Source organism: Arvicola amphibius, chromosome 1 (assembly GCF_903992535.2).
Source record: "Arvicola amphibius chromosome 1, mArvAmp1.2, whole genome shotgun sequence".
In the NCBI taxonomy this organism is placed as follows: Eukaryota; Metazoa; Chordata; class Mammalia; order Rodentia; family Cricetidae; genus Arvicola; species Arvicola amphibius.
In genome coordinates this window covers 122,051,101-122,073,999 of record NC_052047.1, presented here as the reverse complement: position 1 = coordinate 122,073,999, position 22,899 = coordinate 122,051,101, and the positions used below count along the sequence as shown (strand labels likewise).

General features: G+C 45.5%; 1 protein-coding gene across 8 annotated transcripts in view; it reads left to right on the top strand.

Moving 5' to 3' along the window:
• Positions 1-22,899, top strand: part of Dnah3 (dynein axonemal heavy chain 3) — a 235,906-nt gene that overhangs the window by 151,009 nt on the left and 61,998 nt on the right. For 5 of the 8 annotated variants that reach the window (XM_038346167.1, XM_038346141.2, XM_038346125.1 and 2 more), the window contains 8 exons: positions 1,206-1,450; positions 3,804-3,920; positions 8,689-8,843; positions 10,486-10,653; positions 11,955-12,097; positions 14,688-14,892; positions 16,300-16,437; positions 18,247-18,615. In XM_038346167.1, coding sequence (XP_038202095.1) covers positions 1,206-1,450; positions 3,804-3,920; positions 8,689-8,843; positions 10,486-10,653; positions 11,955-12,097; positions 14,688-14,892; positions 16,300-16,437; positions 18,247-18,600 — 1,525 coding nt within the window. In that variant the 3' untranslated portion in view covers positions 18,601-18,615. Of the gene's footprint in view, positions 1-1,205; positions 1,451-3,803; positions 3,921-8,688; positions 8,844-10,408; positions 10,654-11,954; positions 12,098-14,687; positions 14,893-16,299; positions 16,438-18,246; positions 18,616-22,899 lie in introns of those variants that run through there. The other 3 variants (XM_042055422.1, XM_038346132.1, XM_038346160.1) reach the window with 2 other exon arrangements.

Here is a 22,899-nt window from a genome sequence, read left to right as displayed (position 1 = left end):
GCAGGGTATCTGATATATCTGATTTGTGACCCTCAGAGGGGTTGAGACCCGCAGACTAAGAATAACTGTTATATACAGAGGGTCAATCAGGCTTAGCGATAGGATACCCAAGAAGACGTGTCCTCAGTGATGGGCTCGGCAGAGACACAAAGCTATAGGTAGTGACTCAGCTGGGATTGTCTATGGAGTCAAGGGTGGAAGAACTGGCACAGGCCTCGAGGCAGAGTTTTACACTCGGTGTGAACTGTTTTCAGTCACGTGCGCAATGTCATTGGCTCTCTCTGCCTCACACCAGCAGACTTTCTGTGTCTGCCCCTGCTGCCCAGCCCACCTAGAGAGCAGAGTGCTTCCTGCGGGAGTGTGAGGCCCAACCCAGGACCACAGAAACTGGACAGAAGGCATGGAGCCAACCCAGGCTCAGGGTCACCTCTTAGAATGCCCACCACCTCCTCCTGGACACCTGGTTCTGCACTGAGGTCCTGAGGGCCCGCGGCCTCAGACCCAGACCCAGCGTTCTGACACAGAATCAGCTCCTCCACCAATCACACTGGCCTGTGAGCCTCCACTCTCAGGCTGCTGCCCAGAGCATGCTACCTGCACAACGTTAGGCAAGTCACTCCTATGCCTGGGCCCCAGTTGCCAGATAAGACATAGCAAGACTGTTTCTTAAACAATTACTGTACTGAAAATACCGCTTGTTGTCTAGCATTGCTGCCTGTTCCTCTGAGCTGTATTTCTGGACTTCATGGAGTTCGCGCCAAATGGAAATAGCAGTTGCATTCATAGATCGAACCAGACAGGCTTAATTCTCACTTTCAAATCAGGCAGGTTTGTCTTATTCCAGACCAGAGAATAAGATTGGCTTGTGAGCTAAATCCAGCCTGTTGCATTTCTGGTATGGCTTGCCCTCTAATTTTTCTAATATCAGAAAAAAACCTAAAAAATAATATTTCATGACACATGAAAATGATATGAAAATCAAATCTTGTCCATACACCAAGTTTTATTGAAAACATTCATAAATATTCATATATCATCTATGTCTAGTTAATTTGGGCAGGCATTATGTAAGCCCACCAAGTCTAAAATATTTTTCATTCCGTCATTTATGATAATGGTTAATAATGGTAGCTGTTATTTTTGCCATTATTTATCAGTGTAACTTATGGCATTACTCTGAGCAGCCGGGGCTTTTGTCGTTCCAGACTCTGGCTCACTAGCTATCCATCGGAGAAGTTTCCTGTCAGCATTCTTCAGAATGGGATCAAAATGACCAACGAGCCCCCCAAAGGGCTCAGGGCCAACCTTCTCCGCTCCTACCTCAATGACCCCGTCTCAGACCCCGTGTTCTTTCAAAGCTGTACAAAGCCGGTGATGTGGCAGAAACTACTGTTTGGACTTTGCTTCTTCCACGCTATCGTCCAAGAGAGGAGGAACTACGGAGCCCTAGGTGAGACATGACCGCATGTCCAGGTGACCTGGAAATGGAACACAGGTGAAATCTACAAGTTTGCACTGAGACGGTGCTGTCAAAAAAAAATAATTCCCACTTTCTAGGAATGACCAAGCAAATATTTATGCTAAGTATGAATTGTTGTTTGTCCGGGATTAAATTTTCATATAATACCCCTTTTTTCCTCTCTAAATCTGGGAGCCTCATAACCAAGTCAATGCAAAAAAATAAAGAGTGATACTGGGGGATGGGAGCAGGGACCTGAGTTCGGTCCCAGCATCTACATAAACAGCTGGCATGGGGGCATGCATCTGTAGTCTCAGTGCTGCAGAGGTGGACCGTGTGACCTGGGCTTGCTGGACAGCTAGCTGAGGGAGCCCCAGGTTCCAATAAGAACCCTATCTCAAAATAAATAAAGTGGCTGGCATCTGAGGAGTAACGTCCAAGGTTGATCTCTTGCCTCTCCGTGTGTGCACACACACAAACATGCACCAAGGCAATATTTCAAAATTAGGGGACCTCCAACTAGTGAAGCAGAGAATGAGTGGAACATATTTATTTCAGGCATAACAACCATTCTCTGGAGAGCTGTCACCAAGGAACCTACAGCATTTGAGTTAATTGCCTGCATGTGCACAATTATGAAAGACAGGAATACACCTGGGCACTTGTCTGTATTTACAAGATTGCAATGCATTTATTTTTCAATGGAAACTAACCAATGAGTAACTAAATAACCTTGCTAGTTAAACTATCAAACTGCTTTCTTCCTATCCTCCATGATGGGTGACCTGTCTCACCTATGGGCTGCTTTGACCTTGTTCCTTTGGAAGGACCCTCTGTGGGGCTCCTAGCAGTTCTTTAGGTCAATCTAGAGGGAATTTGCCCTCAGTGTGGTTCTTTCTGGTTATTCCTTTCCTTCTTTTTTAAAAAACTAATTTCTGAAGTTAGTATACACAGTAATTAATGAGTCTCGTTATGGCATCTCCATACACAAACCTTATGTTTTGTTCTTGTTCATCTCCTTCCCCCACTGCCCCACCCGCTCCTCTGGATCCTCTGAGTGATTTCCCTCCTCCAACCCAGGTAGCCCCACAGCCCCTGTGACTGCCCATTGCGAGTGGAAGAGAGGGGACAGCCCTGGGCCTGCCTTTCATGCATCATCTCCTCCTACCCTATCCTCCCCTTCCTACCTCATCATCCCCCTCCCCTTCCAACCCCTATCTTCCCTCTTCCACCCCTCCCCTCCTACCCTGTCCTCCCTCTCCTACCCTATATCCCCCTCCTCCTCCAACCCCTATCTTCCCTCTTCCACCCCTCCCCTCCTATCCCGTCCTCCCCCTCCCACCCCATCCTCCCCCTCCCACCCCATCCTCCTCCCCCCACCCTATCCTCCTCCCCCCACCCTATCCTCCTCCTCCCACCCTATCCTCCTCCTGCCACCCCATTCTCCCCCTCCCACCCTGTCCTCCTCCTCCCACCCTATCCTCCCCCTCCCACCTCATCCTCCTCCTCACACCAGAACTCCAGAAATCTACACAACGATTTGTCTCCAAACCAGCTATTCCATTGTGCTTTCTCAGCATATGAGTTTTATGAAGCTGCATTCTTAATTTGAATATGCTTGCTTAGGAGGAATTAAATTTTTTTGCAAGGGGCTGAAGAAAGGGTTCAATGTTTGATAGCATTTGTTCCTCTTGCACAGGACCCAGCACTGATTCCTAGCACCCTCTCAGTGGATCACAAATCTGTAACTCCGGTTCTAGGGGATCCAATACCTCTAGAATTCTGACCTCTGCAAGCACCAGGCACACACATGGTGCACAGACATACATGTAGGCAAAAACACTCATAAACATGAAATAAGAATTAAAAATTAAAACAAAAATCCCCTGTGAAATCGGTAACCCCACAAGCTGAGTGTCGCTTTCTGGAAGACCGGCCTGACAGCCCTTCCAGGAGCGCGGGAAGAAGCCTCCAGAGCAGCTCCACTGGCCTCCCAGCCATAGCTCCTGCTCTCAGATGTGCTGTCCATGTTGGTCTTGGAGCCCCATGCTCTCCCAGTCTTCCAGGCAGGTTGAATAAATCCTGTCTCACAGACTCCAGGACATTAACATCTTCCTCCGTGAACGGGGAGACCCATAAGGAAGCCGATTCTAGAATGGATGTTTTCTCAGGCAGAATGGCTGCCATGTTGGTAGTAAATCAAGGCACTTAGTTGTCTGGGTGCTGGATACTCAAGGCTGAAAAAGGCCCCTGATCTGTAGTGATGCTTACCTTACATGCTCAGTCTCTGCGTGGAAATTAAGAGCTCTCAGCTCCGAAACCTGTAATTCTCTGCCTCTCGCAGGTTGGAACATCCCCTATGAATTCAATGAATCTGACCTGAGGATTAGCATGCGGCAGATCCAGATGTTTCTCAATGATTACAAGGAGGTGCCCTTTGAAGCGCTGACCTACCTGACAGGTATTTATGGGCAGAGCTTTGCTGCCCTTTTCTTCTGGTACCGTTTTCCATGCTCTTGCTCTTCAGCTCCTACCCTCCATCAGCCACTCCTCCCTCATTCATTCAAAAAATACCGATCTTCTGCTAATGCTTCTTGTTATGTTGGATACCATAAAAAAACAAAGCCAGAATTAAGATACAGGCTTCCACGGCCGGGTGGCTTAGTCTGAGATGACAGAAAATGTAAACAAATAAATGACAATGCAGTGTTAAGTACGCTAACAGAAACATGCATGGGCTGCAGAGATCGCTTGGTCCATCAAGTGTTTGTTTCACACATAAAAAGTTTGGCTCTTTGGTAATCCCAGTGCCAGAGAGGCAGAGACAGACAGATGGCTAGAGTTTGCTAGCCAGCATCCTGGTGTAAATGGCAAATACCAGGCCAGTGAGAAGGTGGGCAGTGCCTGAGCAGGCATGATACCTGAGGCTGACCTCTGACCTCCACACATATGTGCACATACATGCACATGTAAAAGAAAGAGGGCTGAATAGGGGCTGCTCTTCCACAGTTCCGTAGAGGGCACGAGCGCTCACAGATAAGCACTGGAGAAACCAGGAATGGTAGTCAGGCAGGGTTGTCTCCTCCATGGAGGGAATACATCCTCAATGGAGGGAATGTATGCTGTTTCCCAGCAGAAGGCTAGGAGCAGATGTTGCTAATGACCTGGTGACCTCTGCTGTCTATAGAGTCAGGCCTCACTCAGCTCCCCCAGAATGTTTATTCCAGACTCTCCCTCTCTAGACCTTTATCTTTAGCCTTGTTTCTCAGGCAATAGGGGAGATGTTACATGTATTTCATAGCTTGGTGACCTCTGTGCTACCTCTGTCAGGGACCACTGTAGCACGATTAATAAAAACCCAGATTTCCTGAGGATCCCTGGAGGCAGGATCACCATTTTGGACTGAGGGAGAGGTAAGAGTCAGTGGTTGGCTGTTTGACTTTTCTGAGCTTCAGGGTGAACCCCAGTACCTGTCTCTGGGTTCTTATTAATCGTACTACAGACCATGCCAGATCTTAGACCCTTAAGCTATGGAACCCATCTTCATGGTAGAGGTCACATGTACTTTGTAAGAGTTTTCATGCCTGAAGCTTTATTGTGTACATGGGATTGAGGTAGTTATTATCAGGAAACTTTTGTCTAACACTGTACTGGACTTAAATATGTCTAAACTAAACTGGCCTGGTGTCAGACTCCAGAAGTTTGAACCAGCCCTGGCTCACTTCCTTCTTACCTCACACGGATCACTGGATGCTTGCAGGGACTCTCGCCCCCACAGGACCTGGGTTTGAGTCCCAACACCCACATGGTGGCTAACACGTATCTGTAACTATAGTTTCAGTGATCCAGTGCTTTCTCCTGGCCTCCTCAGACACTGCACATAGATGGTGCATAGACAGACAAACAAAAAGAACATCCATGCATGTAAAGTAAGAATTCTTAAACATTTGAAGAAAGAGGAATATTTCTAAAATAGAAAGGCAATACCATGATTACATCTTGGGAAGGAGGGAGAGTTCTAGCAGGTTTAAGAAGAGCTGGGTGTGAGGGCCCAGTAGGAAATTTACAAATGGATGGAGGATGAGGAGAGGGGCAGGAAGGAAGAAGAAGAGTATCTTGAAGTGGGAACGGCATAAGTGGTTTGGATCAAAGCAATTCCCAGTGATCTGTACCCTGCTCACCCAATACTTACTAGTCCACAATATGGAGGCATTCAGAAGTATAAGAGTTGCTAGCTGCCCTCAAAGAATACACAATATAACCCCAGGGACAGGAGAGAAAATAGAATGAGCTGCACTGACTGATGTAACATGGCCAAAGGGCCACACGTAGCTCACTAGAAAGACTGTGGCATCTTCAAGATCACGTGTCCAGATCCTCTCACCAAGTGCTAACACACCTGCTATGCGCAGGCCCCAGATACACGAACCGAAATCTTCATGTTGGTAACCACATTGGGCAGTGAAGGAGACCAAGGCTTGGAGTAGTAATTCTGAACTCTGCGCATTTTTTGCCATACCTCCTTGGATAGTTGGCAATATCTGGAGGTGTTTTGGTTTTTCACAAGGAAAGGGAAATGCTACTCACATATAATGAGTGGAGGCCAGAGATGCTGCTAAACATTCTTAAAGGTCCATAGACAAACAGAAAGAACCCCCAACACAACACAGAACTGTCCAGTTCAACATATTCATAATGCAAAACATGAGAACCCTTCATTAGAGCAGTTCAGTAATACAGTTATCTTGACTTTAACTCATTGCTGCTAAGACAAAACAGTGGATCTCGGTTTAGTAAAAGAATTTCTTCCGGGCGGTGGTGGTGCACACCTTTAATCCCAGCACTTGAGAACTCTGTGCGTTCGAGGCCAACCTGGTCTACAAGAGCGAGTTCCAGGACAGACTCCAAAGCTACAGAGAAACCCTGTCTTGTAAAAACTGGGAAAACAAACAAACAAACAAAAAACTTCTTTAGCCAGGTGGTGGCGGCACACACCTTAGATCCAGACGTAGGCAGACAGATGTAGACATAGGCAGATATAGGCGGATCTCTGTGAGTTCAAGATCAGCCTGGTCTATAGAGCTAGTTCCAGGACAGCTAGAGCTGTTACACAGAGAAACTCAGTCTCAAAAAAACAAGAAAAAAAAACCCCACTTCTTCAGCAAAGCAGGCTTTGCAGGAAAGGCTATCCCAGGGCTCCTCACCCATAGATTGAGTGCAGCATCATCCTGAAAGATAGTCTTGGCAGAACACTGCCTGGAAGGCCTAAGTTAGCCTGCCTTCACTGTTCCAGCCAGTCTGGGGACAGCACCTTTCCAACTGTGCTCTGCAGCATAAGCAGCCCAGGCTGGGGAAATGGTCCCCAAATCTTAAGGGTGAATCACACCAAAGGTCTGCTTCTTGCTCACCCCTGTGCACATCAGCGGAGGTCTCTGCTTCTTGCTCACCCCTGTGCACATCAGCGGAGGTCTCTGCTGTTACACTTATCTATTGGTTCACAGTCACAGCTTTACCAGTGTTTTTGCTGTCATCTTCATATATACGGTCACGCTAGCAATTAAGGCTCAAGAACTTGTCATTTGACGCTAGGCAATTGCAAGGAGCCCAGAAGAAGGGAGCCTTCCTGTGGACCTGGATGGATAAAAGTCATCATCAGGCACCTGCTATGAGTGAGCATTGGGATTTGCCACCCATGTTAGCTAAAGAGAGGTTTCATCTACAGAGAGGCTAAATGAGATGGGTTGGAGTTGTCTACTATTAATCTGATACACTCTGTAGAAATGACAATAAAGAATTTAGAGGATGGCTGGGGTATATGCTAGCCCTTCTAGAAGCTTGTATACTTATTACAAAAATGTAGCTATATAAAGAATTGGACATGTATTAATCAGCATAAAACCCAGAGCCTGTGTCTTCCATGCAAGAAAATTCACTGATGAAGACATTTGATAGAACCTGTTTGTTTGCTGGAGAGGAGTGGGTTGTTTGCAATGAGACTGGGTCTTGCGATGTAGAACAGGCTGACCTGAATGTACAATCTTCCTGCCTTAGCCTTTGCAGTGAAAAACATCTGTCACCTTACCTGGCTCAAAGACCACTCTCTTGTTCTTTTTAATACTGTAAGTAGTTTCAGGTTGATATAAACCTACTTATAGCTGGAACCACCTGCAGTGTGTTTCAAATGAACTTTGCTGAAGGTCTGAGGATGTTCATAGAGAGCTGAAGAAGTCCAAAGGGCCTGGCTCACAGCGAAGATGCTCTTGTAGGGCTCACCTTACTCAGTATGAGTTTCCTTTAACTACCTGTCTGTGGCTCTTCCAACTTAGGCTGCTTACATTCCCCTTTAACTTCATTCTAATTTTCCTTTCCTGAAATGGATGAGCTTGGAAATGAGCCCACCTTTCTGTGTACACTTGTACATGTGTGCCTATTTATTTTTTGAAATCCAATCTCTCTGTGTAACGCTGGCTGTCCTGGAATTCATGATATAGACCAGGCTGGTCTTGAACTTTTAGAGATCCACCTGTCTCCCAAATTCTGGGATCAAAGGCCTGTGCCACCATCCCTGGTGAATGATATAGTTCCATATATATTATATGTGTGTGTGTGTGTGTGTGTGTGTGTGTGTGTGTGTGTATCTGAGTACAAAAATCCAGGTCCCATAGAATGATGATGAGGAGGTGGCTTAGAGTTGAGAAAGTCGGACCTACAAAGAGTATGTGTAGAAGATAATGTTTTTCTGAAGTGTGTATTTGTAAGGGCCACCTATTCTTAGCCACAGCTTTATAAACTGGGCCCTCCAGACACCATTGCTTCTGACCTAAGAAAAAGCTACTAAGTGTCAAGATGGAATTAGAACTCATGACTAATTCCTTCGGCTTAAATCGTATTTCATATATATACATATGTAAATACTCGGGGAATTGTCTGGAAGATTCTTTAACATGAATAATTATCTTTGGTAAAATTTTTGATAATTATATGTTTCCTCCAGATAGACTCTCTTTCCTAATTCTCGATATTGGGACTGTGTATTATTTTTGATAACCACTATAATACACAAAAAGCCTTTCCAGCCATGCTGGGTATGGTATCAACAACCCTGTGTCCTTGGACCACCTGTGCTAAGATAGGGATGCTTGGCTAAAAGAAACCGCTGCTCAAAGCTAATGCATAAGTTCATGACAACTGTCCCTGTGCTCAGCTCCTTCTGCTGATGTTGTCCCCAGGGGAGTGTAATTATGGGGGCAGAGTGACTGATGACAAAGACAGGCGTCTCCTGCTGTCCCTCCTGTCCACATTCTACTGCAAGGAAATTGAAATGGATCACTACTACATTGCTCCTGGAGACACTTACTACATCCCTCCCCATGGCTCCTACCAGGTAAAGGATGCTCTATCTTTGCTCTCAGACTATAGCTAGAGCCTACAGAATTTCCATGGAAAGCCCAGCTATTCAGCCTTGGGCTTCTTTATTTAGGTCCATCATCTGTTCCTACTATTCCATGGAGCCTTCAAGAGAGATGATGTTGTTTAATGAATGTTGGGTATTTGGGGCAGATAGGGTCTTTAAAATATGGATTCTATCTGGAATAGTGTGGGGGAGGAGGGACAGTTAAGTTGAAGGCTTGTGGGGACTGGGAGATGCCCATGGATAAAGAGATTGACACACAATGTAAGGATCAGAGTTTGGATCATCCAGAATCTACATATGAAAGTGTACATAGACCTACAGTCCCAGCACACATAGGGCAGGATGGAGGCAGAGACAGGAAGATCCCTGGAAGCCTGTGGGCCAGCTAGCCTGATGTACAGTGATTAGAACAAGAGACTCTGACTCAAGGAAGGTGGAAGATGAGGACCAACATCCAAGGTTGTCATCTGATCTCCACATGTACTCCATGGCACGTACATGCCTGTACTCATAAACAAACATGCACACATGCTATACACACACACACACACGAAGGTAAAGCCTTAGTAGTGAACAGGTTGGCAAATGCAACTCAAATAAGGATTCAAAAGGTAACAACAGCAGTTGAGGAGAGATATAGAAGGCTTCTGTGGCAACCCCCGCCCCCACCTCACCCCAAGAGAGGATAGCAGTCTAGACAGGAAGCTATCAAGGAGCACTCTTGAAAACTGGGGTAGGGATGCTGGGGTGTAGCTCTCCACGACTGATGGTTATGGGTGGAGGTGTGGGTGGGGAGGGACTCACTTCTCTTTGGGGGGCTGACCACTGAGAACTTGACCACATTCCAGTGATTATATGGACAATACAAACTGAACTTTTTTAAAATCTTTTTTTTTGCAGGGGGGGGCAAAAGGATGGGAGGAATGGGAGGTGAGGGTGACTGGGGTGTTTATGTGAGGTTTCCAAATAAGTGAAAAAATAGTATGCTAACAAAAAGAAGAAAATAAAATAAGATAAAACAATGCCCCCCCCAAAGTGATAACAAAAATGCTGGACAGGTGGTGGCACAAATGAGGGCATAATCCCAGCCCTCAGTGTGCTAAAGCAGGATTATAGCTAGGAGGCAAATTTGGGCTACATCTTAAGACCCTGTCTTTAAAAATCCACGGCTAAAGAGGAAGGACAGAACAACTAGATAGGGAAAGAAGAGGAGATGTGGAAACAGGAACTGTGGAGGGAGGATGCAAAAGACCCTAATCTCCCTGCTATGAGCCTTCTTTATGAGCTTGTCCATCTCCCTACTTACAGATAATGGGATTGGAGTTGTAGGTGAACTAGGATCCAAACTCAGATCTATGTAACTGTAAAGTCAGTTTCTTGGGAACAGAAAAAGCCAAAGGTGGGAGGAGAACGCTCAAGCCTGCCTGCTCTAAGACTGTCCAGGATGCTGTAGGAGGAATTGCCGGGGGTTTGCCCAGCCGTCCTGGCTGGGAAGTGAAGGCAGTGCCACTGAAATAATGTGGTTTCTTTTTGAGATGGGCTTAGCCATGCGGCGTCACCTGCGGGACTCCAGGGGCCCTATCCTGATACCAACTGAAGATTTCCTTTCCAGTCCTACATTGAGTACCTCAGGACCCTCCCCATCACAGCACACCCGGAAGTATTCGGCCTCCATGAGAATGCTGACATCACCAAGGACAACCAGGAAACCAACCAACTCTTCCAAGGAGTGCTGTTGACCCTGCCTAGACAGTCAGGAGGGAGTGGAAAGTCCCCTCAGGTAACCGGGCTTCCATCTAGCAGGCCTTTGAGACTGTGGGTGGTGAGCAGAAAGGAAGCAGCATGGAGGCCTCGGCACAGATCTCTGGGGTAAGGTACTTTGGCCTACTGCCAGGTGCTCAAATACAGAACACAAAAGAAGCAGTTTCCAACCAACATTCTGGTTATTTTTGTTAAAAAAAAAAGAGTTCATAATTTTTTTATATCATATACCCTCTATTACTAAATGTACTTTTGCCTAGAAATATTTATTTTATCAATTGCAAGTCAAACCATAAGTGGAGACCTAATCTAATTTCCATTAAGTTGTGACTGGGACAGAAGAAAGGAAGGACTCGAAGACAAACTATGTTGTAGGTTCTTCCTGAGTGATACTGCTAGCCAAAGCCCTAGAGCTGAGGCTCTGGTGGCTTCTGGCTAAAGGGAGGGAGAGATCCATGAGGGTTAGAGAATTGTCAAATTAGCACCAATCTGAGACCTTCTGTTCCAAAGGAATGGAAAGAGAAAGGCGTCAAAACTTGAAAAGAGTAATTTTCCCACCATGTAATTGACGATTGTTTATTCTGGGCTCTGGAGACAACCACAGTTCTTCTAGCAATCCCAGTGTGTACACTGGCCATGACTATACAAGTCCGTGTATAAGTGACATAAAAAAACAAAATAAAACAAAGCCTTCTCTCCAGGGAACCTTGAGAGAAGTGATCAGCCGGCTTCACATCCTTCATAAAATCAATGGGAGAACCAGACTCAGAACTAACTGTGTCTCTTGTTTGACTCTATGAATCTCTCAATCTTCCCCCTGCTCCCCTTCCCCCGCCTCTCCTTCTGAGCTGCCTCATCCAACACTTGCCAGGTTTGACCTTGCTAACTGGCTTCATTTACTCTAAGGGGTAATTAGAATGGTCACCAGCCTTGTTGGTGTCCGAATACAGGGGTAGGGGAAGAACTGCTTTTCAGCAAACCAGCCCCACTGGGTGGGGAAGCTGTGCAGCTCTGTCATATTCACGGTCTGTCCTTTTGGGGTTTGTTCCCTTCCCTACTTGGCTAATCCCAGTGCCACATGCTTGTCTTGCTCAACAGTAAAGATTGACTTACTGCCTTCCCAAGTGCCCCTGGTATTGAGAAAGAGTTCCCAACTATGGGAGCTGTGGGGGATTCTTACTGGGGGTGACCTTGAAGGGGTCAGCGGTCTGTGCTTCCCAGAGGCCAGGAAGGGCCGATGCTTACATCAAATGTCCCTAAATAAAGTAGCCTGTCTGCTGGCGTTACTTCTCATTCACTCTCTCTTGTCTGTACTTAAAGGAAGTGGTTGAAGAGCTGGCCCAGGATATACTGTCCAAGCTTCCTAGCGACTTTAACCTGGAAGAGGTAATGAAGATGTACCCCGTGGTCTATAAGGAGTCTATGAATACAGTCCTAAGGCAGGAGCTCATCAGATTCAACAGGTGGGCCCAGTGATCTTGCTTGACTCTTGAAAGTGGGAGCCTGTGCAGTAGTAACTAAGAAGGACACTTGGTAAGATATTGCTGTTCAGGGAAAGCTGTTTGTCCTACCCAAGGAGAGAGCTGTAAAAACAGAGTGACCCCAGCATTGTTGACGTATTAAATCACTCCCACGCCTCCCTCCGTCATTCCCATGACTTTATCAAGTTCAAATCAATACCAAGCATAGCTAATAGCAGAAGAAGTCATCAGAGCTCTTTTGAACGAGCCTCTAATGTTAGGTATGGCTCCAAACACTATTCAGAGCTCTCATTAGAACCGTACACAATGAGTGTGATGTGACATTATTCATTTCTACCACTACTTTACAGATGAGAAAACTCAGCGAGATGCGCTAAGTCCTCATTGATCCAGACACCAGCTCTAACGCCTTCCCTTTTGTGTTTCAGTCTCCTCAGACCATGGGGGCCACTCTTTAACGACTGCCGGGATCTTCACTGGCCCTATCAGGGGCTGTTCCCACAGCAGAGGACAGGGCAACAACAAACCCCCATTTTCAGTAGGATTCTAGCACCCTTCCACATTCCCCATTTCCGTGCTTCCAGCCAGTGGCAGGGAAGTCCAAAATGGTTAGGTGACAGTTTAGCTTCTGATTCAAGGGTCTGTGACTTGTGTCTTCTGGCGCAAGTATTCCTTAGGTACTAAAACCTTGAACCTAACAGAGGTTATTATAGTTGCAAGAACAGGACAATAGGAAAGCAGTAATTGCGTCTTTCAGGTGTACTATAGATTGGTGGTGCAGTCCCTCAGGCAATAGTTCATCGCTTGCCTCATAGGCAAGCTCATGTATCTGATCAGAATCGTGACTCCCTCCTGCTACGAAACTCTGCATTTGCTCATACTCTTGCCCGCTGGGTTGAGATTCAACAAGCTAGTCACGGTGGCAGGTTTTTGCTTTCTGTTTCTTTTTTACACTCAACTGAACTCCTCTGGGCTGATCCAGGTCTCAGAATGGAGAGGTCAGAAAGAGGCAGGTGGTCTTGCCCACTCGCAAGCTGCCCTTTAGTTGCCCTTTCTCAGGTATACGCCTCATAGTTTGTATAAAGGACAACTTTGGAAATGTGGATTAAAAGTCCTAAACCATGGGTACTCTTTTATCAAAAGCCTATTACTCAGAGAGTAATTAGAAATTCGCACAAAAGCAGATTTAAATGGATTATTCTGGCAATGTTGTTTGTAAATGACAACAACCTACAAATAGTCGAAAGACTAGTTCTTTCTTCCTTTCTCTTTCCTTTTTTTCTTTCCTTCTTCCCTCCCTCCCCTCTCTGTCTTTCTCTGTCTCTGTGTCTCTCTGTCTCTGTCTGTCTCTCTCTGTCTCTGTCTCTCTCTCTTCAGTATCTCACTTTGTAGCCCTGGTTGCCTAGAAATCACTATGTAGACCAGGCTGGCCTTGAACTCATAGAGATCCACCTGTCTCTGCCCCCTGAGTCTATGAATTAAAGGTGTGTACCCCCGTGCCCAGCTTAGGAATAATATTTCTTTTTTTTTTTTTTTTTTTTTTGGTTTTTCGAGACAGGGTTTCTCTGTGGCTTTGGAGCCTGTCCTGGAACTAGCTCTTGTAGACCAGGCTGGTCTCGAACTCACAGAGATCCGCCTGCCTCTGCCTCCCGAGTGCTGGGATTAAAGGCGTGCGCCACCACCGCCCGGCTAGGAATAATATTTCAATGGAAGGAAAATAGTTGAATAAAATATAATGCTGTACAGTCATTGAAAAGGGCAATTTAGCCAGACATAGTGGCTCATGTCTTTAATCCCAGCAGTTAGAAGGCAGAGGTAAGCGGGCCTCTGTAAAGTCAAGGCCAGTCTGGTCTACAAAGTGAATTCTAGGCCAGCCAGGGTAGTTACAGAAAATCCTGTCTTGAAAAAAAAAAACAAAAAACAAAATGAAACAAACAAAAAGGATAATTTGGGGGCTGGGGAGATAGCTCAGTGCTTTCTGTGCCAGCATGCGGACCTGTGTTTGGATTCCCAGTACCACAGAAGCTGGGCCTGGTGATGGACAGCTGTAATCCTAGCACAGGGGAACAGGGACTTCCTGTGCTCAATGACCACGCAGTCTAAGCAATTAATGAGCTCCAGGTGAGACACCCTGTCTCAAAAATATAAGGTGGAGAGGGATAGGGGAAGACACCCAGAGTCAACCTCTAGCTTCTACATATGCGAGCACATTCACACTCATGGGCATGCATCACATACACACAAAACAGCAACAGGGCAACTTAGGACTATGTTGTAGTGCTACATGCCTGCAATTCCAGCACTTGAGAGGCTGAGCCAAAAGACTAAGAACAAAAGACAGATTCCAAAAAGGTAATACAGAATAACTTCATTAAAAACATGATTTGCGTTTCCAAAGAAAACAAGAAAGGCATACATTGAAGTTATTTTTAGGCAATGTTCCGGATGATGGCATTTTCCTCTGTATCATTGACCTTTGAAAGGGGAGCACGATAAAAGGAGTACATTTGGTGCACTTGAGCAGAAGGGACCCCTGCAAAGCTGGGCTCAGCCTGCTCCTTTATCCTTGCAGGCTAACCAAAGTGGTTCGCAGAAGCCTTATTGATCTTGGCCGTGCCATCAAAGGGCAAGTCCTAATGTCCTCAGAGCTGGAGGATGTCTTCAATAGTATGCTTGTGGGGAAAGTGCCAGCCATGTGGGCAGCCAAGTCCTACCCATCACTGAAGCCACTGGGGGGCTACGTGGCTGACCTATTGGCTCGTCTGGCCTTCTTCCAGGTACTGGGGAGTCTGGGGAATTGGCTACCTGGGGTGCTCAGTCAAGTGGAGATGACATTCTGAGGTAGCAGTTGGGGAGGAGGGTTGGCAGCTGTGTAGCATCCTGGGTTGGGTATTAGGGACTGGCCTTTCCAGAGCTGGGTCAGTGGGGAGGGAGAGGTTTTACCAAGTCCTTGGAGGTATTTATTATCTATAGAGGTAGGTCACAAGCTGGAGGCCTATGGGCACAACTGGCCAATGGATATACTTATTAAAACTGTCTAGTAGCATGAAATTTTTTGAACTGATACATAGACATTGGATTTTTTTTTACACATTGGGGCTGGGTTATAGCTCTATGGTAGAACACTTGCTTAGCATTTGTGAGATCTAAATTCAATCTCTAGTAAGGGAAAAATAAAGAAAAACCAACAAACAAAAAAGACCAGACTGGCAGGGGTGGGGGTGGATAAGTCTAGATGTTTGTCCTGCAAAATGTCGAAGACCAGCATCACTACATGGCTACTGTGGGGATGGCCGCTGTTGCTTAGCACAAAGGTGACATGGATTGCTCTGCTCGAGTCTTTACCACTCCCCACTGTGTTCCCAGGATCAGCTTTGGACCCATGTTTAGAGCAGAAACACATTGTTTGTACCTTCATTTCAGAAGAGGGGAAGTGTAAGTTAAACCAAGAGGACTCTTTGCTTAAAAAAAAGAAAAAGAATATTTTTTGTGAGGCTCATTTCCATGCTTCTCTTAGTTCTTTTAAGATGTATTTTATTGGGCTGCAGAGATGGTTCAGTGGTTTAGAACACCAGTTGCTCTCCCAGGGGACACACATTTGATTCTTAGCCCCCACATAGTGGCTCACACTGTCAGTTACTTCAGCGCCAGGGAATCTGACACCTTCTCTGGTCTCCTCAAGCACCAGTCACATATGTGTGGGACACAGATAGGTATACATGCAGTCAAAATCCTCGTACACATAAAATTTGCCAGGTTGTGAGGGGTACATGCCTTTAGTTCCCATATTTGGGAGGTAGAGGCAGGTGTATCTCTGAGTTCAAGGCCAGTCTGGTCTACAGAGTGAGTTCAGGATAGCCCGGGTTACACAGAGAAATGTCTTGAAGAGAAAAAGAAAGAAAGAAGAGAAAAAACAGATGTAATACTTGTGTGTGTGCCTGTGTCTGTTATGCACATGTTTGTGCTGTTTGTTATGCACATGTGTGTACAGGAAGATAGAATTGGATCCCGAGGGATGACTGTGAGTTGCTTGACATGGGTGTTGGAAATTAAACTCTGGTCCTATGCAAGGGAATCAAGCACTCTTAATCTCTGAGCCATCTCTCTCGTCCCATGCTTACCTTGTTTTAACCTATTATTGATGTATTGTAGATTCTCAGTTTTGATTTCTATTGACTCTATAGGAATGGATCCTTAAAGGTCCCCCTGTGGTCTTTTGGATCTCTGGATTCTACTTTACACAGTCCTTTTTGACGGGAGTTTCTCAGAATTATGCCAGGAAATACACCATCCCCATTGACCACATCGGATTTGAATTTGAGGTAGGGATCTTGCGAACCGGGACAGCTCAGGGGATCAGCCTAAGATAATGGTTCCGTCTACCTGCAAATAGATGTTTGTGTGGAGGGACAAAGTGGAACAAGAAAAGAGTTTAGCATGGCTTACGGTGGCTCCAGAAGCTATTTTTGACATGGTTACAGCACTCCCAAGCCTCTGTCCCTGTGCAAAGAGAAAGGAATTTGGTGCCAGGGAGACGGCTGAGCAGAAAAAGGGGCTTACATGCAAGCCTGGTAGCCTGAGCTTGATTCCCAGAGACCAAACGGATGTGAGAGGAGAGAACTGACTCTGCAAAGTTGGCCTTTGATACACACACACACACACACACACACACACACACACACTTCACAATAGCAAATAAAAAAAAAACCCTCATTTTTCCAAAGGAAAATTCTGTCACCATCATGTCAAGAAAATGAGTTTCCCCCGCCGGTTCAGCATCCTCACTTGGAAGAATGCTAATGTACTTAGTCCCTAGAAATGGAAAAACCATTCCATTCACAACAAAAACCATTACAGTTAGATTGAGAATGACAGATGGAGCTTGCGAACCTCTGGTCCATTATGATCTCCATCACTTCCTACTGTCCTTGGACCACTTTCTGCTCTAGGGAGAACTCCAAGGAGTCACCTCTCTGTCACTGCTGTCCTGTGACAAAACACCCCAAGCAAGGCAGGCTTTGTGGAGGAAGGGTTGATTGGCTCACAGTTCCAGGTTCTAGTGCATTTCTGTAGGAAGTCAAGGCAGGAACTTAAAGACAGTGGCTCTCAAGCTTCCTAATGCTGCGATGCTCTAACACAGTTCCTCATGTTGTGGTGACCCCAACCATAGAATAATTTTTGTTGCTACCTTAGATTGCAATTTTGCTAGTTATGAATCATAATGTAAATATCTGTATTTTCTGATAGTCTTAGGTGACCCTTGTGAAAGGGTTGTTTGGCCCCCCCAAAGGGGTGAGAACACACAGGTTAAGAACCTCTGACAGCATCACACCCACAGACAAGGGCAGAGAGAGACACATGAATCCTGGCCTGCTTGCTAGCTCTTCCCCCACCCCAAAACAGGGTTTCTCTGTGTATCCCTGACTGTCCTGGAACTCACTCTGTAGACCAGGCTGACCTCAAACTAATCCCAACACTTGGGAGGCAGAGGCAGGAGGACCTCTGAGTTTGAAGCTTTCTCTACAGTCCAGGACCCAGCCCATGAAATGGTGCTGCATGCGTTCAGTGGCCTTCCCACCTCTATGAAGACAATAGAGTCCCTCACTGACATGCTCACAGGCCAGCCCAATGTAGCAACCTCTCTGAGGCATGGCTGACATTTAACCAGCACACCGACCCCTCAGATCCAGCCCTGTGTATGTCCAGGTATTCTAGGAGCTGGTTCTCAGTCGGGGCAAGGCTTTAAACCACAGAAAGTAGTTTTTTAAAAGTACATCAAAATTTATTCCTCCACTTCACCTTTCGCTCCAGACCTGTTTTATCAACTTGCCCCTGATTCCGAATCTAACCGTGCATTTTCTTATTTAGGTCCCCAAAGGGAGAAGCAATTGTGTAAGGTCACGAAGTAAATAGGAGTGGCCTCCTGACTCCTACTTTATTGCATCCTCTGTGCCCACAAAATAGAACAGCAGGAAGCTGTCTAGGAACCAAACTTGGCTCACAGCTGATAAGATTCATCACAGATGCCCCAGTTCTTGGTAGAGCTGGACCTGGCAGCTAGGCGGTTCTTATTATTGCCACGTGTGAGGAAACTAGTAGGTCATGAGACTCACAGCTTGCCATTCTTTCAGGTAACCACACAAGAAACAGCTATGGAGAATAGCCCAGAAGATGGGGCCTATATCAAAGGGCTTTTCCTCGAAGGTGCCCGTTGGGACAGGAAAACGATGCAGATTGGAGAATCTCTCCCCAAAATCCTCTATGACCCCTTACCCATCATTTGGCTGAAGCCCGGGGATAGTGCGTCATTCCTGCATCAGGACATTTATGTGTGTCCAGTGTATAAGACAAGTGCCCGGAGAGGGACCCTCTCGACCACTGGCCACTCTACTAACTACGTCCTGTCCATTGAACTTCCGACAGACATGCCCCAGAAACACTGGATAAACCGAGGCGTGGCCTCATTGTGCCAGCTGGATAACTGACAGCGGGGGTCTTAAAATTGAGAGTAAACAGCATTTTATTCTCCATTACATTATAGCCTTTCTTTTTTTCTTTCTTGAGTCATATAGTACGAAGGTGATGATGATGTAATAATTACATCAATGGAGCCGGAAATTTCATAGCAGCCCTATAAAGCAGGTTATTATCATTTTTTTTTTTTTTTTTGGTTTTTCGAGACAGGGTTTCTCTGCAGCTTTAGAGCCTGTCCTGGAGCTAGCTCTTGTAGACCAGGCTGGTCTCGAACTCACAGAGATCCACCTGCCTCTGCCTCCCAAGTGCTGGGATTAAAGGCGTGTGCCACCACCGCCCGGCGGTTATTATCATTATTATTGTTACCTTTTTATGGCTGCAGAAACCAGATGATAGGAAACCAAATCAGATATCAAATGCATACTACATTGGAACACAGGGAGTGTGATTCTCCACCTAAACTTTTGGTCATTTGACTTAAGCTTGCTTAGAGTTATTATTATTATTATTATTACTATTATTATTATTTACTTTGGGTTTGGCTGTAGCTGTCACACAATTTCAGTCACCGCTTTCCCTGACTGACACACTTGCATAGCCATCAAGGCCCCATCAGAGATTTGGAAGGGCTTGAATATTTTTTTCAAGGCTCTTGGTATATTTTGTTAAGACTATTTTGTGCGGACGTGTCTGAATGTGGGTAGCACATGTGAGTTCAGGTGCCCAAGGAGGTCAGAAGAGGCCATTAGATCTCTGGAAACGGAGTGGCAAACAGTTGAGAGCTGTTCCGTGAGTTCTGAGAACGAACCCAGGGCCTCTGCAGGAGCAACGAGCGCTCTTAACCACTGAGCCACTCCAGGCTTCACTTGCTGTATTTTAACCACACCTCCTACCACAACCTTAGGTGGTAAGGATTATCATCCTGCTTTACTGGTGCTAATTAGGTTCCAGTCAGCTCATGGTAGAAGTTCAGCTACTGCTTGGTACCAAGGATTGAGCGCATGGCCTCAGTCACTCTAGGTGAGCACCCACACGGAACTACGGTTCCTGGCTAAGCTTCAGCCGCTTTTCTATCAGTCACAGGGATGGGCTAACTTCATCCTGGAGAGGTGAGAGTAGCCTATTTGTTGTTTGCCTATCATGGGCAGGTTTTGTGCCCGTGCCTTTGGCTAACTTGCTCACTCCTGTGCGCTGAAAATAATTGTCCCCACCACCTGGTTGCTCAGGGAAAAGGAAAGAGCCTGCCTAAGAATAACACAGCTCTTCAGCACTGCACAGCCAGGTGGAAGTTCCCTGGCTCTTGAATCCTTGTCTGTTCCACTGCCACATGCTGCCTCCGCGCCAACAAGTTGGAAGAGACTAGTTCCAGCCGCATGACTGTGTCCAAGGAATTTCCAACCCTAGTTTCCCTCCAGAAAGAGACAAAAACATCAAATTCCTGATAGTCTTCCCTGAATCTCTCATGTAGCTTCAGGCTCTAAGTGGCTTTATTCGGGGTGTGCAGAGGGGAGCAGATGTAGGTTGTATGGTGTGGCTTTCCTGCCTCTTTGCTAGTAACAAATGCTTTGATTCAGGCCCTGTGACTTTTCCTGAATGTGGCAAGCCTCCGAGAATGAAATAAAGATATTCCAGAAGACTCTAGTTTCAATTTCTTCATGGTGCCGAGCAAATTCTGAGATAAGCAAGCTAGCCAAGCACCCAGAAAGAGTATGTGTATCGTAATAGAGACAGTGAGAAAGTACATTCCTACTCAGAGTAGGTCACTAAAGGGATTTTTAAGGAAAGAAATATAATCCTTGCCAATATGTAGATAAATCAGAATGAACTGATAGCTAGGACTGTATCATTCCAAATAATACAGTCGGTCATGTGAGACAGTAAGATGATTAGGACCCAAACCCATAACTCTTGGGAGGGTATCTCAGCCATACTGCAGGCTGCAGAAGAGCTGGCACAAGGGATTGCTAAGAGAACAAACGAATTTTAATTATAATTATCCAACTCCAACTTCATTCAGCACCGAAAAGCCGAGAGGCAAGGGCTGTCTCATTCCTCAAGGGTCAAGGGACAGAATGTTTTTGCATGATGGATGATATTTTTGAAATGTAAAATATTTCCTCTACTTTGAAAACAAAGATTGCCCTAAATTTGAGGTCACTTTCAGTTGGGGTCAATGTGGTAATGATGTTTCCTCCTGGGAAAGGGAAAATGTCCTTCAGAAATCATGGTGAATTAGAGGCTAGAGTCTTGGGCAAAGATGGTCAGAATTCAACTCATCGAGAAGCAGTAAGCTCTGCTTATAAATAGCTAGCAGATGACATCAGGCAAACCTGGTATATTAGTTAGGAATCTCTAGAGGAACAATACTGATAGAATGAATTAATCTCTCTCTACATATATAATTTTATATATAATAATTCCATATCTATACATATGTATATATACTCATATACACATATCTGTGTATTTATTAGAGCAGTTTACAGGCTGTGGGTCAGCTAGCCCAACAATGACTGTCTATGAATGGAAAGTCTGAGAATCCAGTAGCTGTTCAGTCCATGAGGCTGGATGGCTGTCTCAGATGGTCTTCAGTATATGCTAGAATTCCAAAGACGTAGGCTCTAAAGCCAGCAAATCAAGAGTGAGGGAAAGCAGGCAAAGAGTAAAAACTTCCTTCTTCCATGTCCTTCTACATAGGCTGCTACAAGAAGGTGTGGCCCAGATTAAAGGTGGATCTCCCACCTCAAAAGGGATATCTTTCCACTTCAAATGATTTAATTAAGAAAAATCCCTCAGCTGGGTATGGAGGCCCATGCCTTTAATCCTAGCACTTGGGACATAGAGCCAGGCAGACCTGAGTTCCAGACTGGCCTGCTTTACAGAGTGAGTTCTAGGACAGCCAGGGTGACATAGAGAAACCCTGTCTTAAAAAAAACAAACAAAAAGAAAAAAAGAAAAAGAAAACTCCCTCACAGGTACCCAGATGCTTGGGTACCTGTCCATTCCAGACGTGGTCAAACTGACACCAAGAATGGCCCTCAGACCTGGTTACCAGGCTAGTCCTTGACCTTAGAAATTTTTAGTTATTGAGCAGTTACATTCAGTTCTGTTAGTGACAGGAAAGAATTTCATTGAAGACGGGGACAACGGGAGATAGTTTCTGGCTTTTGAAGACAGAATACAAGAAGTTAATGAACTTGGAGAGAAAGGGGGGGGGGAAATGATATTGAAAGCAAGACATGTAAGCTGGGCATGGAAGTGCACACCTGCAATCCTAGCATTTAAGACAGGCATGAGGACCTTGAGTTCAGTCAAGGGCAGCCTGGGCTACAAAGTGAACCTACCTCATATTCCATCCATCCATCCATCCATCCATCCATCCATCCATCCATCCATCCATCCATCCAAACATGTTATATAGTTTGACAGCAAATTGATTTTTTTTAAGGTGCATCAGATGAGTCTGAGCCTTTTTGTTGTTGTTGTTTTTATTGAGCTCTACATTTTTCTCTGCTCCCCTCCCTTCTTTCCCCCTCCCCTTCTACCCTTTCCCATGATCCCCACGTTCCCACTTTACTTAGGATATCTTGTCTTTTTCTACTTCCCATGTAGATTAAAGCAAACTGATGTTTTATGTAATTGTATATACATCTTTGCAAAAGAAGTGACATATAAAAAAATTCACATTAAAGCTTCCTGTCATGTGAAAGATCCTCAAAGGTTGGCATAGCAATTAAGCAGTCTTCCACTGAGAAAAAGGCTGGTGGGAAGGGTAATTCCTAATGGTCAGCAGAGTAAGGCAAAATTGCACATAGTCAAAATCACTTTGTCTCCTTGAGTCACTTGGAAAGGGAGCATGATGGAGACGGGCAAGTTGGGTCTCACTTGGTTCAGCACCCAGTTTCTTCTGATATCCCACTGGCTGATTACCACATGAAGTTGAATTGCTTGAGTTTACATTCCCCAGTTCATGGGAGATACTTCAACATTAAGTCATTCTCCATCAAATGCTTTTACACTGAGACTTGCTGGAAGAAGAGGAACCAAAGAGATGGCAGATTGCTTTCTTCCAGTTCAAGCTAGTCTGGGCTACATCCTCAGAATAGCCACTATGCCTGCTAACACACTGACATTTCTTTCCTCGCCAAGGCCTATCACTGTATTGGTATTGAATACGCACATACTATTTATTACTTCACTGAGTGACACAGTATACAACTTATTCTCCCTGCTATTCCAATCCCTGAAGTACTTTCCTTGAACATAAGAAGGATGCTTCTCCTCACACGAGGCACAGCCCTTCTGCTGTT